We start from the raw sequence: 17,604 nt of genomic DNA on the forward strand, positions 1-17,604 counted from the left end.
GTCATTGTTTTCCACTTGTACGTGGTCGAAGCTTTCTCTGATAAACTGATCAAGTACCAGTCCCTGGTTACAAACATCACTGAGCTAAGATATAAATGTGTTTTGCAGCCTTGGACACGTTCACAAACTGACTGTTGGTGGGTTATGATTGGCTGGCTTACAACAAAGAGCTGGACAGCTGGGGAAGCTCTAATCCATCTCAGCTGTAACGGGTACAGTAGCTGTGTGGTGCAGGCAGCGTTTTCTTTCCTCTTGAGTGTCAGAGAATGTAGAAGACCTCTGTTTATATTTCAGTCCTGTAGACAGTTGTAATGAAATTAGTGGATTCAAATAAAGCATTTAGAATGTGTGTGTTAACATGCACATTGTTCAACTGTCTCCATGCTAAAAACACGTCCACCTCCACATGAAAGTCTTTCTCATTCAGTGATCTCCATTATTATATTCAGTGTTCATATGTAATGTATCCATATTGTATTGGTGCATATGAATAAAGGATACCTACAGTTGATGTTTGATATAATATTTTAACAGTGTGGGGATTTTATTTTACATTCTGTTAAAAAAAAGAAGAAAAAAAACAATTCACTATAATCAGTTTGTGTTGCAGGTAATGATAAATATAATAATAGTGATAAATGTCCACCACAGACACGACCACAAGGAATAAAGAGCAAACAAGCCTCATCTGTAACTGCATGTCCTCTTCAGGGTCATTGGGTGGCTGCAGCCTATCTCAGCTGACACTGTGTGAGAGGCGGGGTTCACTATGGATAGGTCGCCAGATCATCACAAGGCTGACACAGACAAACATTTATGCTAACAATCACACATACAGGCTATTTACAGTCAACCACACCTGAGTATCTTTGGACGGTGAGAGGACGCAGGAGAAAACCCACGCTGACACGAAGAGAACACGCAAACTCCACGAAGAAGGGCCCAAGCCACCAAGCAGGCTCAAACCTGGAACCCTCTTGCTGTGAGGCAACAGTGCTCCCCACTGCACCATCATGCCACCCACAAAAAATAATAAATCTGTGATTAAATGATGAATGCTGTGTTGACAATCTGTTTTAAAAAGATGAGTTTTGAGTTACTTGTTGAAGACAGAAATATTGGTGCAGTCATGTCAGTGGTTGGGGAGAAAGTTCAACAGGAAGGAAATAGGTATGGAAAGAGCCCTGCCACCCAAGGTCCAGAGCTGGATCAGGAGCTGGGAAGCAAAGAGTGTGGCTGTGGTTTTTGTTTCTAGATGTGTTGCTGCACTATGTAGAGGAATTAGAAAATGTAGGAGATGTTGGAAGGAAAATTGTTGTGAGGAGGAGTACAAAGAAGACACAGAACTAGCACAGTTCCTGAAACCATGATGTGAGATCAGCACAGAGTCCAAAGAGAATAAAGGAAGTGAAAGTAAGAAAGATCAGAGCAGAAAAAAAACATATTTAACTTATACAGGTAGATTATCTTCTTTTCACACATATCTAATCTAAGTAGCTATTGAACAATGTTTTTGTTAGGGTAGGTCATCACAAGTGAGAAGCCTAATTTATCAGACTATTTTTTTGTTTTTATAATATTTTTGGGGGCATTTTAGGCTTTAATTGACAGGACAGCTAAGCGTGAAGGAGGGAGACTGTCTCGCAAACTGTCAGAGTCTGTCATCAGTCTGTTTGTTATTGTCCCGTTAAGTGGAAGTCTGATTGTGAAATATCATGAGATGTCACGAGATGTCACTTTTGACCACCTTGGCATGACACCTGTCCGCTTGCCGAGTACTGGACCAATAACAAAAATTGTTGTTCACATCAGTCTCTTTGACCAGTTTACATGGGGAAATAGGGTCCACGTTGACATATAAAAAGTTATCCTTTAATTATGCAATACTGTGTAATAACTGGTGCAATAATTCCTGTGCCACAGTGCTCTGGACAACAACTGTGCAATATTCTTCAGTATACTAATTTATTCTCACCAACACCTCTTGAATGTATATTTTAACATGTAATGCACATACTGTACATATTTCTTACTTTTATTCTATTGAAATATGTATTGTATTCAATATTGTGGCAAATATACATATTTTTATATTTCTTAAACTTAACATACTGGTTTATCTAAGTGTCTGAGAATCTGAGTGTCAGTGGAAAATGAGGAGGGAAATACTGATCTGTTTTGATTTTCCTAATGATACAGTCAGCTTATAATGCATCCTATTATTTAGGTATAGAATATTAATCTCAGGAAGTTTTCAACATGCTGTTTTTTGAAGGTACCCTGGGATTGAGGATATTTTGAGTCGTGATGTCAATTACAGTACAAAATATATATGTTGTGTGTTTTAAAGCATCATTTTATTCATTGATATGAGTTAACTATTCATGCAAATAATTAAACTCATGTTTTTGTTGAAAAAGGTCTGATAAGTCCATTTACTGTCATTGCCACTTTTTGATATATGAGTGCATTTAGAATTTAATCTTCAATTGCATTATATTTTTTGTTTTTGGAGTATAATTTTGTTCTGGTCCTGAAGAGATGCTGCTGGAAGCTGGCCGGAAATTCTTGGACATTGTGGACATATCTGGAGAAGATCTAGATATAACAGTGAGGGAAGGATTTGTAACAACTCAGACAGGGTGATAGTGTGGACAGTGTTGTTAATGGAATCACTGAATGTTACAGTAGCTCCATAACACTGAGGGGACACTTGAAGTTTGCGCTGTGAAACTGTTACCTTCCAGTAGGTGGCGGTAATGTAACTATATGGATGACAACCGCCATTAAACGCCACAGAAGAAGAAGAAGAGTCGCGGACACTACGCTTTTATTTTGAAGGATCTTGACCTGATTGTGACCGGTGAGACTGGAGGTACAGAAATAACCGGCGGAGAGTGGAAGCATGTTAGCGAAGCATATCCTCCCAGCTACTTTGACACAGTGACCAAGTCTTGTCAAGGTTTGTCACTCCATATCGATTTACTTTACCTCTTACGAAGTTTTAAACATACTTATTCATGACAGCGTTACTTGCCTGTGTTCTGTCGTAACTTGTGGGGTTTGACCTCCTGTTAGCTATCCTCTGCAACAGGTTGCTGGCTAACTAGCGTTAACGTTAGATAAGTTAGCTAAACTAATCAGCTATATTGGGTGATATTAGCATCAGCTGCGTTTCTACGTGTAAACAGAGCTGTTGCGCGAATTAGAAATGTCGCATTGGGCGGTAACTTACATTCCCAGTGATTAAGAAACGCTGTCAGTGACGTTCTCATGAACTTTTGGCTAAAATAACGTAACGCCAGTAACTTTGTAAAGCCTCAGTGATTACGTGTGTTTCTTGAGTAAGAAAAGTTAAAGAGAACATGAACTGTCATATTTGAATGTTTTTAAGTGACGTCATTGTGACGCTGCTGTGTATAATGGTATAAAGATGTCTGCTGTGGTTGCATCGCAGTTAGTTGGTGGAATATAAGAATGTTTCATGTTTAGCAAAGTTTCTATGAAACGACTTTAAATTCACCATTGTCATCATCTAATGTACAGTGAAGAAATGTTTTAATATCATTCCGTAACACACATGTATAGGGGAGACTGGGGTTGGTTGGCACGTAGTTATTCACTGGTCCTTTGGAGGTCACAGAAACATAGATCAAAATGTTTGTTTTCTTCCCCTGCACTGTTGAAACATCTGAAAGTAACTTTTTTTGGTGAGGGTGAGATTTCAGTTTTGTAGTAACAATAGTTTAAAAAAAGTGGTTTGTGGACTAAAAATATTACAGAACTGTGACTGTGAGATTTTGAAAATGATCTTAAAGTCTGTGATGAGTGATGGCTAACACTACTTGGCATCACAAAGTGGGTCAAATCTGAGCAGGATTGTAAAAGATTAAAAGATTAAAGATTAAAAACAATGTTAGTTGTTATTATTTTGAATGGTCAATGGCAAAAGTAATTATAGATTTCTATTAAGAAATTGCTTGAAATTGTTTTTTTGAAATGGGCAGATATTTAATTAAATGTTCATGTTTTTTTCAGTAACTGCAGCATTTTAACACAGCACCAACCGACCCCACAACGTGCACCTACCAACCCCCCAACATGACTTTAATCACACCTAATTATAGAAAACATTTGTGACCATAAAACAAATGTATCTTTAGCTGAGACCTTAAACTTGTATTTGCTGCTGGTTATAATATTCTAAGATAAATTATGACAGAGAAATCCTGCACAGTGAAAAGTGTGCCAACCCACCTGGTCTCCCCTACTACACAAAGAGCTGTTTGTGGGTTTATAGCCAGACTCTAATTATGTAACATTATAGCCTGTCCTTTTCTTCTGTGGTCTCTTTAACCACCTGGATGTGTGTTTAACAGTTGATTGAGCTGTGTTTACAACCAGCCTAATCTTCCTACCTGTCCAATCCCATTTATTTCAGTACAGCAGACAACACACTTAAATTAACATCCGCAGAGTTACTTATGCAAGTGCATAGGGAATCTTTAGTGTCTCAATGTCCCTTAGTCAGTTACTAAAAGCATTTGTTAAAACAACATAAAACCCAAACAAGCAATATGCTTTTAATGCGTGTGAAAGACACTCAAGATTTCCTGCAAAGTAAATGAGAAATTTTATTTTTGGACAGGTGTTTTCACATGATGATGGCGTTCACTTTGTACCCAAGCGAGATGTCCCAGGTCCCTGGACGGGATCCAGTGCTCATAGAGAGCATCAACAAAAACATGCGTGTCCCAGAACGCCTGAGCGTTACCCCGGGGCAGCAGTGGCAGGAGGAGGGTGGAGAGGAGGCCATGAGGAGGCCAGAGGAGCCTCCACTTGCTTACACCATGCACGTCCCTGATAGGCTGACATACACAGGTAGGTTCTGACTTCTCTCAGTATTTTAAAACTGGTGTGCAGAGCAAGGTTTCCTGTCCCCGTGTCCTGGACAAATAGGAGAAATTCCAGTCAAATACTATCTGTGTTTATTGAGCTTAAACAATGATAAGCAGGCTTTATAAATAATTACGTCATTAATAGTAGTTTTTATTCAAAAGTAGGTTACTTTTGCTTATACATAAAATTCCAAATAAAAGTCCTGTCAATAGACTCACATGCATTAAACACTATATTAGAAATTTAACAAATAAATATTACACTAGCCTATGTTCCTTGGGGCAACAGCAACACATAAACACAAAGAATTTCCTTCAGCTTTACATCATGTCCTTACATCAGACGCTCTCTGTCAACACTGAATCTGTTCTATATGCACTTCTGTAACATCAGGTAAACAAAGCATGTGCCTATCAGCTGTGTACTCAAGATCAGACTTAGTGCAGTTACATTTATGGTGCAAAGGAAATGCATCAACTATTCTGCAACCAAAACAGGAAGAGGATAGTGCTTTTGCTTTCCTCTGGAGCTATTGTTAGCTACCCCCTGTTACCGAAGAGTATCAATGTAAGTTCATTGCAGTTATCTCCAAGTAGCAGAAATGGTGGGCAGTGGAACAACCAAAAAAGCAACACTTTGCTACCTTAAAAGGTGACGATAAATGTTTTCTTTCTTTTTTAAACATTTGTTTTAATGTGTCCCCCACAGAAGCCCCTGATATGAGCCCCAGACCTCTGTTCACTCAGTCCAAACCAACCATCTGTGGCCCTCTGGGTGCTGAACCGTGCTGGGAGAGTCCTTCAGGAGAGGTCTTCTTCAGAGACGTGCTGCAGGTAGCTAGTTTTCACTCAGTCAATTTGAATATGAGTTCCTCTGTAATGATTCCAGGTAAAGTGGTTTCTGCGATGAGTGAGGAAAATGCAAAAGGAAATTGTAGGTCTTTATTCCAACAAAATTAATTGCTCTAGTAAAATGTAAATGGCTGCATTTACAGTATATAGTGCTTTCATCCTAAGCACTTTACAATTTGCCTTCCATTCACACAATCACACACACTCTCCAATGGCAGCGAGCTATCATGCAAAGTGCTTGCTAACTCTTTGATAAGTGGACGACCTGCTTTTCCTTCTGAGCTACGGCTACCCTGAGACATTGTGCATGGTGTTTGAAAATAAAATGGCTTATTCATTCACTGATTCAAGAGAAAAAATATTGAAAACAGAAACAACAAAACAGTTGTCTTTAATTAATTTTCCCTGTACTCTGAGCTTAATGTCTCCATATAATGTGGGTCCCTCTTCTGAGAAACCTTTTGGAAAAGGACTGTTCTTACATGCACAGAATGCTGCTTGTCTCTCTGCCATTCTCCCGCCCACACTTGCTGTGAAACTAGACGCCACATCTTATTTTCTGCTTTATATTATTAATTATAAAGAGCAGGTGTTACTTCTTTTAAATGCTACAGATATATCACAGCTGTTAAGACATTTCCCTGTCTGATGCCACTTCCTGTATGACAGAGTCCCATACGGAGATCTTACAGTGACCAAAGCTTTGGCAGAACGCCGCCTGGCACACCGACCCAGCTCAAACAGGCACTGGCACTGCCCAGACACCCGTCCAGCTCGTAAGTACTCTAAGCTTATACACTTTGTGTCAGTGGTAGACCATGGTACCAGAGATTTTTTAGTGTAGATAACATTGTTAGTGTTACAACTATACAGGAACAGAACCCTATAAATAGTCAGATTCATGGACTGCATAAATGTTAGCTGTGAGTTTAAATTAAGTGAGGCTGCTGGAGTGATACAGTAACCAGAAGACCGAATCAGAATCAAAAAGCCTATTGGCTTTTAACCATTTGTATCATGTCAGTGAATCTCAGCTTTATTGCAGTTTATATGGGACAGACAGGGAAGATGAGAGAGATAGCGAGGCTGTATTTCTGGAGGACAAAGATCCAGGTCCAGACATTTAGAGCTGCTTGTTGGAAAACAGTCAAACAGAGAGGTTACAGATGCAGTGGATTTCAGAAAGTTAACAGTGTTCTCATCGGCAGGACAAACAAGGACTGTAGTAGTAGGATTAATAGATTCATTGAGATTGAAACTGACCCACTGGAAGGATAATGGTAACAGATAAAATCAAACGAGGAATAAACAGCTCACTGAAAGTTGAGACAAAAAGATGAGTTTTTGGATTTAAAGGCCTCAACAGTGTCAAACTATCTAATAACAGCAGGGCGGTTATTTTGGAGGAAAGGGGAACGAAAGGAAAGGGCCCTGCAGCCACCTGACTACTTTTTAAATCTGGCAACGGACAGTGCTCTGATAAGGAAGAGCATGGGATAGAATATTAGGTTTTAGAAGATCAGATCAATTTCGTAAACCGTCAGAAGAACCTTTAGAGTCTGATCTGAAATGGATAAGGAACCAATGATAGGAAGCTAAAGTTGGTGTAACATGGTTGAATTTTCTAGATTCTAGCTGCAGTATTCTGAACCAGTCAAAGATTTAAAGTACCAGCATCCAGCATGTGGCATAAAGGTCTCTGCATCAGCCAAGGACGAGAAAGATCTAATTTTAGCTATGTTTGGCAACAACTGAGTAAGGTCAGGTTCTATTTTCAGTTTTAGTGTGAATTCTGTAATAACAATAATAATAATAATAATAATAACAGTAAGTCACACTTGTGAAGCACTTTTAGGAGTCCTCAAAAACGCTTTAGAGTAAGATTAAAAAACACAGTACTTTCCATTGTGCAACTCAGTAGTATCTATCAATAGACCGTCTCTGCCTAGTCAAAGCACACGCCTTTCAAACTCCACGTCCCCGGTTTATAACACAGGCTTTTTCTTAAAAATGTGAACTGTCAATCTAAATTTGAGATGATGTTAATGACATTCAGGGAATATATTCTCAGACTTGACAAAAACTTCTCCAGAGCCACCAAAGACCTGTTTTCACAGGTTGAGTTGTACCCATTATGACAGAAACTGATATTCATGTGAAAACTAGGTAACACTTTACTTGAAGGTATCTACATAAGGGTGACATGACACTGTCATAACTATGACATGACACGGTCATGAACCTGTCATGAACATTATGTACATGTCATAACGTTTATGACTGCTGTCATTAAGTGTCATTCGGTTTTTGTAATGAGACATTGACATTAAATTTGTTTGGGATGTCCTGGGATGTCCTTGTAACAACAGCTTGACATCAACATAAAGACATCTTTTGGTAATGTCATCCTGGTTAATGTCAAGTTGTCATAATCAAGACAACCCACACAATGTCAACTTGTCATGACAAAAAACGAATGACACTCAGTGACAGCAGTCACAAACGTTTATGACATGTAAATAATGTTTATGACAAGTTCATGAATGTTGGCGTTGAAAGTTTGGTCAGACTCTTGGGCTTGTTTAGGGCTGCAACCTGTCATTCTTTTCAGTATCAAGACACATTGAGCAACACGGTGAATTTTGTTGAATGGAAAAAAGCTTACAACATGTTTAACTTAGATAACAAAAAGATGTTTGGTATTGTTATGGACTAAACTTCAGGGTCCCCAGATATCAAATGTTCAGATGATATCTGTTGATATCTGTTGTAGAGGTCAATTCTAAAACTGAAAGGCATCACATAAAGGGGAGAGGTTTGATGTGTGTTCTCCTTCAGATGTTTGACTGTGTCTTGGTGATCTGCAGTTTGTTTTAACTGTCATAACTCATTTAGAAATCTTAAGCAGCTACAGTGGCTGATGAGCAGCAGTTCTTTGTGCTGTATACCATCAGCTTATACCTCCCACATAGTAATTTTTGCCCCTTCTCTCCATGTCCCAAACTGTCAACCCTCCCCTTTCTGTTCTTCTCTCCACCTTTCCTTTTACTTCTCTCTTCCTCTTTTCTGTACTGCTCCTCCACCCGTCTGATCCCTGCTATCCCTCCCTACATTGCTCACTTATTCTCTTCCTTGTCTCTTGTTGTCAACGTCATCCACTGCTCATATTTGCATGCTTTCCCTCCTCCCCACCTCACTTCACTTCTCCGCACTAGCTTTAGTCGAGGTTCAGGCCATCAACTCCACCAGCGCTCCACTCCTTCTCCTTCCACACAGACCACTGACCATCAGGCCCAGGCTCTCCCTGACACCTCCCCCAGCCTCCTGTCTCCACACTCCATGCTGCAGACAGCCAAGCAGCTGGGCCTGAAGGCCTCACAGCGCCTACTGCAGACAGTCAGCCAGAAGTACAGGTCTGACTCATATGTCAATGAGCCCCTAACTTATGTTGCCAAGTTACTGCACTGTGAGTCCAAAAAGACCAAACCTTTTATTAGATGGCATGATCTTTGTATAGCAACTACATCTTGGGTAGCAACAGCAAAATATGTAACGGGAGGCTAGCAGCTAACTGTGCTAACTCCATTAATAGCATTAATAACGACAACAGTATTGACAGAGCTAACACTGTTAACCTGATGGGAAACTGGAGGGTGGGTTAGTGCCACTGCCATCCCATCAGCAGTTACTGCTGTATCTAATTGCTAGCCAGTTGGATACACACACACACACACACACACACACACACACACACACACACACACACAGGGCCTCACTTACACTAACATGCATGTACGGCTGGACCTCAACCACCACATAATGCTGTGAAAGTCACATAAGAACCTTTAAAATAATTAAACAGCATAAACACAACTCCTGTGTCAGTTAGAGGTGCAAAAAGGCATGAATTATATATTAAAATAATTTAGCCTAACCCATAAACTCACAGTCATAATGTCCCAGATTTATGGATCTGTGGGACATTTCCAGGTCATTTAACAGGCTGGGATGCCACAAATAAAAGTTTATAGTTTCAACCTTTGTCCTATTCAGAAGGAAACAAAATGTAGACTGATCACAAACTGAAATTAACTTAATGACATGAGTAAAACATTTAACACCCATTCTTGAGAAATGGGACAAATCATGTCCTACCAAACAAATACCTTAAAATTATAACTTATTAACACACTAATTTCGTTTCTTGGATGATACATTAATTTGAAAGGATTTATATATGTGCAATGAATATGATTTGTAAAATATTTGATCAGCTTTTGTTAAAGGAGCTAAGTCTATTACTAGTTACTAAGGTATTTGACCAGGGTTGACGTGCCTGTTGCTGGACACGCTATGCTACCTTCGTTATCCAAATGCTGAATCAGAGTCCATGAAGCTTCTTGCGTTGCATCACCGTAACATTTATTTTGCGTGTGCATGGCAAAGTCCATCTGTTACATCCATATTTGTCAAAAACCATTTGCCCTTACGGGCCAAACACCTGATGACCATAGTGAGGTCACATCCTAAAATACCTGAACTCACCAGGTGAGAGTACAGTGCCCCCCAATGCCGACACAGTGAATTACACAGTTAAAAACAAACCTCCCAATAACATATTTGGCTCCTATAGCTTTCATTTTTTAACTTCTAAACTCACCCTGTGCCGGAAAACAGCTTTGTCCCAGACAAGAATTCACAACCTAAAACTATTAAAAAATGTGTTAAAAACCTTCAAAATCTAAAACTAACAATACATACTGATAACATCAGTTTAAACATGTACTGCTATAATCATCTTTGTTTTAAAATACATCTTTTTGTGAAAATGTTGGCCCTTAATAAATGTGTCCCAGATTTTTGTCAACTCAGATTTTTATAAAAACATCATTTAATCAGACATAAAAGTGGTTAGCCACATCCTAAGGACCCATGTCTCACTTCCTGGTTTCTAAAAAGGTGTGAATACTGTTAAAGCACTGCTGAGCTCTCTATTTTTTTATTAATTCATTCAATAATGTTGCTATCAGGTGTGTCTCAGCCATATCAGGTTAATTCTGTAGCCCTCCTAAATCCAAACTAAAAAAGTGTTAAACTAAAAAAGAATTATGGTTTAAAAAAAGGGATTAAGATTCGCATTGAGAGAACTCTTGGCAACTTTAAAAAAAAAAAAAGAAAAGAAAAGAAAAAAAATGGCTGCTCACTACGACTGCTGTGTAATGAATAAATATGTAACTTTCTATCAACTCCATAAGACATCAGCTCCATCAGATCTTACATCTGACACCCATTACGTTTGATATTCAAGAAAACTTAAATCACTGGGACTTTGGCCCGTTACAAGGTTTATTAGTCAAGACTTTTATCTTTTAAAATATGTTTTCCCAGCCTAATTGAAGAGTACAAATCAAAAACCCAAAACAGTAAGGGTTTTGTCTAGATTCTCAAGAATGAGTGTTGAATAGTTCTACACTCAAAGTACACAAATATTTTTTCCCAAGAGAAACAATTTAAAAAAAGTCATTATTTAATGTTTGCTCTCTCTTTTGTCATTAAGTGAGTTCTCCCCCTCCCTCCTGCTTCCATCTTTGTTTGGCTTTAACTTTTAAAGTTGTACATGTTTCCTCTTTCGTGGCTTCTTATTGGCTTCCTGTCACTTTTTCAACTCTCAGCTTCATGCTCTTACTCATACATTTCCTTGGCTAACATCTCTGAAACACTTTCTCCCTTGGAATTTTGGCAAAGATCCACAGTCACAGCTTTCCCCCCTACAGTAGATTTAGAGTTCTTGCATGGGGAGACGTTTGGTCGCTGATGAATAACTTACTCAGAAATCTGTAACTAATTTTCTGCAGTTAATTAACCAGCAAGTGCAAATGGAAAAAAACAACATGCACCTGCTTTGCTGTAGCATGCCTTTCATGTGGCTCAGTGGTAGGGCTGAACAATGAGTCAAATTCAAATACAGTTTTGAAACTGCAACAGCTGCTGTTAATTAAAATATACAAAATCTAACCAACCAGGGGATCAGAAACACCCAGCCCTGTGGGCTTCATGCTCCACATGACACATGCGAGCTAGAGTAGATGTTGACAGCAACTTGTAAAATGCCACGTGTGAAAATGGTCAAGAGCTTGGTTAAAGTGCAGTTTACTTATTTACACATTACTTAGTAGGCAATATGAGGGGGAATGCCATTATTTGCTGCAACGTTCAGCCCTATGCAGTGGTGTCAACAGATTTTTGTAAGGGATAAACTCTGTAAAACCTGTCTGCTATACTAACCAATATCTGCTTCACGGACTGATGCGTCTATACTCACTGCTGGTAGCTTTTACCTCCCGCTCTCATCGTGTGCCTCATGCTTTGCTCTCAGCTAATATCGCCCCTCACTAGCTGCCAAATCTGTGCACGGTCCCAATTGGTTACGTGTCATGTTGTTGGAGACCCACAGCAGACTGCAGTTTCTCTGTCTATCTTATCGGACTAAAGATTTCCCAGCCAAGAGAAGCTGCCACCAGCGAGAGTCGTGACCGAGGTCCCTGCTTCAGCACTTGTGGAGCACAGCAGCAAAAGGTGACTGAAAGGAAAACTGTGTGATTATGTGTCAAAACTAACCTCACGTTTGTGCCGTAATATACTTAGCGTTTAAGAGTTTAAAAAAAAAAAAAACAACTAAGTTTCCCTCTTAGGTTTTGAAGTAAACTCTGTATTGCAGCTTTAACGTCTGTGGGGCATTTTGGGTACAGTATGTGGGATCGTACTGTTGTGGAGCCACATGACTGAGTCACTTTGTGAACAAAGTTCTTGTCTTGTGACAACTAGTTGAAACTTTCACCAGTGCATCCACTTGTAACATCTGGATTAAAACTAATTAAGTCAAGTGAAGTAACACCTTGATAGCCAGCAAAGATAAATGATTTATTTAAGGTGACATGCAAAAAGCACTTTTTAATGGTTTTTCAACATAACTATGTCTCCCCTGGGTGTATAGAGACCCTGCTCCTCCTGCCCCATCCATCAGAAAACGTGTATAATAGATTTCCTCGCAATCACAGACATGGCAGTTTGTTCTGTTATTGCCGCAATAACCAACAGAAAAGCCTTCATGTACTCCCATTGTCTGAGGATGTGAAGACTCAGTGGATTCACTTTATTTTTGACTGAAATGCCCCCACAAACTCAACGAGGGTCAGTGCACAGCAAGAAAAACTGAAGCTCAATGATGGATCGATACCAGCTGTTTGTGGCTCAACTTCAAACTTGGAAGCTGTAAGTTTTTCCATTTTTATGTTGTACAATTTATTCTGCAGGCCAGCCTGTTGAAGTTAGCATTAGCATTTTGTGCAGCTAGCTTTGATTGTAGGCCCACAGATTGGATCCATGTTGCAGTAACAGGTAGTAATACTGAGAGAGACTGTGGGAACATTAAACCTCACTTGAAGCCAATTAAATAGCGACAGAATGGCTGGATGTGGGTTTTTTCATGTTGCCTTTTGTGGAACATTTGGTGGGACTTTCTAGTCTTAGTAGCTACTATTGTAGCTCTTTAGTTCCAGGGTAATATATAAAAGAATACTGTTAGCAGCTCCAGGTCTCTCCTGTCACAGTCGTGTATTCTCCATGCGTTTCAAACAACTCTGAGTCTCACTTGCGCAGGGAGCTTATACTGAATTTACAAGGATTTGATCACAATACAAATTTCACTCGAAGTCAAATGTTCTGTGTAATTAGTTTCTCTCTCCATAAAACTGATTTTTTTATATCTTGCATTGTAGCTATTGCCACAACTACAGATTTGGGATGATGTTTTAGTAAACTGTAACTTTTCCTCTTCCTGTAATCACCTTAATATTGGTACTTTAATCACCACACACCACACATGCCTTTTGTTAATAAAAGCCAAATGTATCTGCAGTTGGACTTTGTTGGCCCTGACAAAATGTTACAGTGTAAAGTAACACTGAATCTGACGTGTTTTACAGATCATCTGTTTGACCTGGTGCACTGTCCTGGAGCCTGTATTTGATGAGGTGTTCATTCAGGTGGGCAAGTGTCATGGTTTAATCAGGAAGACGACACAGCAGGCAGCAGCATCAGTAAAGTCTCAGTATCCACAGGAAGAAGTGTCAGGATGAACACTGTGATCTGTGAGCTCCATTACCTGCTGATAAAATGTCAGTATTTAAGAAAACCTTTAATCCTGTGGAGGAAATGATTCTGACAGTTTACATCAAAGTTTAAGTTGCTACTACTGTGCATTATGTATACTTAATTTATAGTTCCATGTCATTGACTGAATAAAGTGCTTTATTCTCAAGGAGGGTTTTGTCTTTTTTGAATCTTAAATGTGAGGATCTATTGTTAGAGAAATCAATCATATTCTTTCACAAAGGCTTGACTTTATTACATTGTTGAAATGAAAAACTTTTTCATGCAAGCAGAAGTGTCAAAGAGGCTAGCCCATTTAACATCCTGACTATGAAAATGTAAAAGACTTCTGCTAGTCATCCTTTTTACTACAGGTAGTAAATACTGACTGTCAGCAACACAAGACATTTCTGTGTTTCAGAAATCAGGTGTAATCAGGATAATGCACGTGGACAGCTGCCACAGAAATCACTGTACTGTTAGTTTGATTACTTTTATATGTTTATCAGGTGTATTTGCAATTCGAAATAATTACTTGACTACTGTTTCACACATCTTGTATTGTTTTATATCATATTTTCTCAGACTTGTGGACAGAAATAGTAACTTTACCTCAGAGCACAGGGGAGTTGCTGGTCGACACTAAAACATACCAAAAAAAAAAAAAGAATGTTAGGATTGGAATTGATAAGGAACACTATTTGGAAGCTACAGGATGATATAAAAACCTCAAAACACAATGGACCCCCCCCCCTGTGAAGTTTCACTCCCTCACATTTTGTGTCAGTGGGCATGCTTAGCTTTTAGTGTAATGGTACTGAAGTAATATCAAAACTTTGGTTATTATGGCGGAGCTTGTATGGTCATTGTATGGTCTCTCTTACTCTTCTCTGTCTTTCTTTCATCCTGTCTGTGTCCAGGGCCATGGAGAACTGGAGCCCAGAGGAAGAGGGAGGAGCTGCAGTTGAGTTCATTATCCTCAGGAGACAGGTACACCATCAAAAGTCTGGTCTCCCCCTCCTCTTTTTTTCATCCTGTCTGCCCATCCTTCTGACTGTCTTTCTGTCCTTCTGTCTATCCCTCTCTCTGACTGTGTAGGTAATGAAGATGAGTCGCCGGCTGGCGGCACTTGAGAGGCACAACGCTGACAGGAGGAATACTGAAGTTGTCCTGTTCTCGCTGCTTTTCTCCGCCTGCTTGCTCAACGTCTGGCTGTGGATCCGCAGATAACACTCAACTCACTGTCCTACACACCTGTACACTGGTTTGGCTGAACTTGTGAGGACTTAATTAATAGACTGATTGTCTTTTAATGTAATTTTAGCAGCTGTTCAAGGAATGTTTTAGCAAAGTCAAATCAGACTTTTGTGTTAAACTGGTTGACTGTTGCCATCACCATGATATTTGGCCCAAATGGCCTCACTTAGTAAACATAACCTCACTGTAGGTGACAAAACTGGGTTCTCACAAGAACAGCCAAACAGGTGTACACACACATATTTACATGTAGCACTTTGTAAATGTGGCCTATGCCTGCCTATCTTAAAGGGTCACGGGGGGGAGCAATAGGTGGGTTACACTCTGGACAGGTCGACAATCAATCATGGGGCTGACACATAGGAACAGTCAGTTCACACACACAGAAAACCTTCTGGCTGTGAGGCGACGGGCTATCCAGTGCACCACTGTGCTGCCCTAATATTGAGATCTTTTCAAATACAGTGTTGTGTGAAGGTAATGCTCCCACAACACAGACACTAACCTCATGTCTGTGTATCACTCCCACTTGATGACAGTCATGTATTCAGACACATTGTAGTGACTGTCAGAGCTAATGACACATTGAAATACACTCCTCACACAGATACACAGTTTGAAAGGTAAATGTAATCTTGACTACAGTCTGTTGTTTTTGTTATTGTTGTATAAACAGTGTGATGTAGGAGTGATAACACAGTTTACAGTGTTGATGTTACTGTTGTCCTCAGTAACAGTCCACACTGATTTAATTGTCCAAATCTAAAAGTACATGAAAATCAGTGACTATTTCAGTACCTGGAGATAATGTTTGGAGACTGCTGTGTTTTTCTGTCTGCAGTGCACGTTTGATTGGTTGAGGTGACGTCTTGTGTGAAGCTTTTGGCCCAAACACTCAAGATACAGTTTTTATGCAGTTAGACATAATGTTTTCAGGTTGTTTGTCCGTCCCATTCTCATGAACAAGATATCTCAGGAACGCCTTCAGGGATATTGTTCATATGTAGCACAAGCGTCCACTTGGACTCAACGATAAACTGATTAGAAATTGGCAAGGAAACTAAAAGAGGGAAGAGTCATTAGGTCACTCTGTAGGACATGAATACAATGGCACATCAGTGTCAATCTTTTTTTCCCCAGACAGCAAGTAGTATTGTGCATGTTTTTGATTATCAAAGACTAAGCAACCTTAAAGCTGTCAATGATATTTAATAATACTCAGTAGGGCAAACATTGGTCAGCTCTCTCCATAATGTTTCCTGCTTTGTCAACAGGTGGCGTTATTTGCCAACAGTTTGTACGAACCTTTATCACATTACCTGTAACATTACTTTTTTTTGTCAGTGAACAAAGTTAGCATGTGCACTTTGTGTAGCTAAATGCAAAATTTGAATGCTGTCACCATGACATAATGACCCTTCCTTCTTTTAAAATGTCTGTGTAATTTGGTGGTCAAAGGTCACTGTGACCTCATTAAACACGTTTTTGGCCATAACTTAAGAATTCATTCACTGATTATGACAAAACTTCACACAAATGTCTAACAGGATAAAATGATGAAGTGATAACATTTTATATCCAAAAGGTCAAAGGTCAACTTCACTGTGACATCATAATGTTCTGCAAAAACACTTTTCTGTCCAATAGTCAGCGCCATACAGGACCAGAGGGGGACATTTGGTCAGATACTGAATTTGTGACTCAAATGTTGGGTGTCCACCTTGAAACTGTTCTGATTGTATAGATCTGGGAAATACCAAATATATTTTATGAGTCTGGACAGACATGGTTGAAACTGCAACTTGACGGGTTGGTGAAGGCATACTACCGTGAGGTGGTAATTTTTGTTCACTTGGTCTTCAGTTTACGATTATTCATCATGTACATCACTTGCTAAGTTTGTGTAGTTATTTTTCTCAAAGCGGTGCCATTATTGCTGTTTATTTAATAAAAGTAGATTTTATATTTAAATTAAATTCAGTGATTGTGGTGTGTTTTTTTTATGGTTGCATTAACTTGATGCAGAAACAGTTCAGATTTTAGTGCAGACAGGACATAATGTTTTAAATGGGTAGTTCTCTTGTGCCAGAGGATTGTTTGTCCTGTTGTGACAGTGTTCTCACTGGATGAAGAAAGGAGAGGTCACTAAAATAAAGCAGTGAAGGTTGAAAGGACAGCCTGATAGTTAATGGTGGAACACAGGAAGTCAGAGGTGTGACCCACTTTGGCTGTCATGTTGCCTGTTTGCTGCTTGAGCCTGAGTGCTTGACACTGAGTACCAGTGAGCCCCTGCTCCAGTTGCCTGAAGCACTGCCATAGAGGCACACAATGACTGATAAAGGCACAAAATATTCTGTGTGTGCTAATACTCATACTGCCATACTATATAGTGTTAGTGTGTCCCAATACATAGCATGTCAAATGCAGCCAAAAATGCCAGGATGTC

At 39.5% G+C, this 17,604-nt stretch overlaps 1 protein-coding gene across 3 annotated transcripts; it reads left to right on the top strand.

Moving 5' to 3' along the window:
- The first annotated feature begins 2,827 nt into the window (after nucleotides 1–2,827).
- Nucleotides 2,828–17,134, top strand: LOC126387946 (mitochondrial fission factor homolog B). 3 transcript variants are annotated; one of them, XM_050040758.1, is made up of 8 exons: nucleotides 2,828–2,962; nucleotides 4,649–4,881; nucleotides 5,608–5,732; nucleotides 6,420–6,526; nucleotides 8,966–9,163; nucleotides 12,243–12,326; nucleotides 14,822–14,891; nucleotides 15,000–17,134. In XM_050040758.1, the coding sequence occupies exons 2-8, from the start codon at nucleotides 4,659–4,661 to the stop codon at nucleotides 15,129–15,131; spliced, it is 939 nt and encodes a 312-aa protein (XP_049896715.1). In that variant the 5' UTR covers nucleotides 2,828–2,962; nucleotides 4,649–4,658; the 3' UTR covers nucleotides 15,132–17,134. The 3 variants fall into 3 exon arrangements, with proteins under 3 accessions (XP_049896715.1, XP_049896716.1, XP_049896718.1); XM_050040759.1 differs by having other exon boundaries at nucleotides 8,972–9,163; XM_050040761.1 differs by lacking the exon at nucleotides 8,966–9,163.
- Nucleotides 17,135–17,604: the final 470 nt, after the last annotated feature.

This window comes from Epinephelus moara, chromosome 3 (genome assembly GCF_006386435.1).
Source record: "Epinephelus moara isolate mb chromosome 3, YSFRI_EMoa_1.0, whole genome shotgun sequence".
Lineage (NCBI taxonomy): Eukaryota > Metazoa > Chordata > Actinopteri > Perciformes > Serranidae > Epinephelus > Epinephelus moara.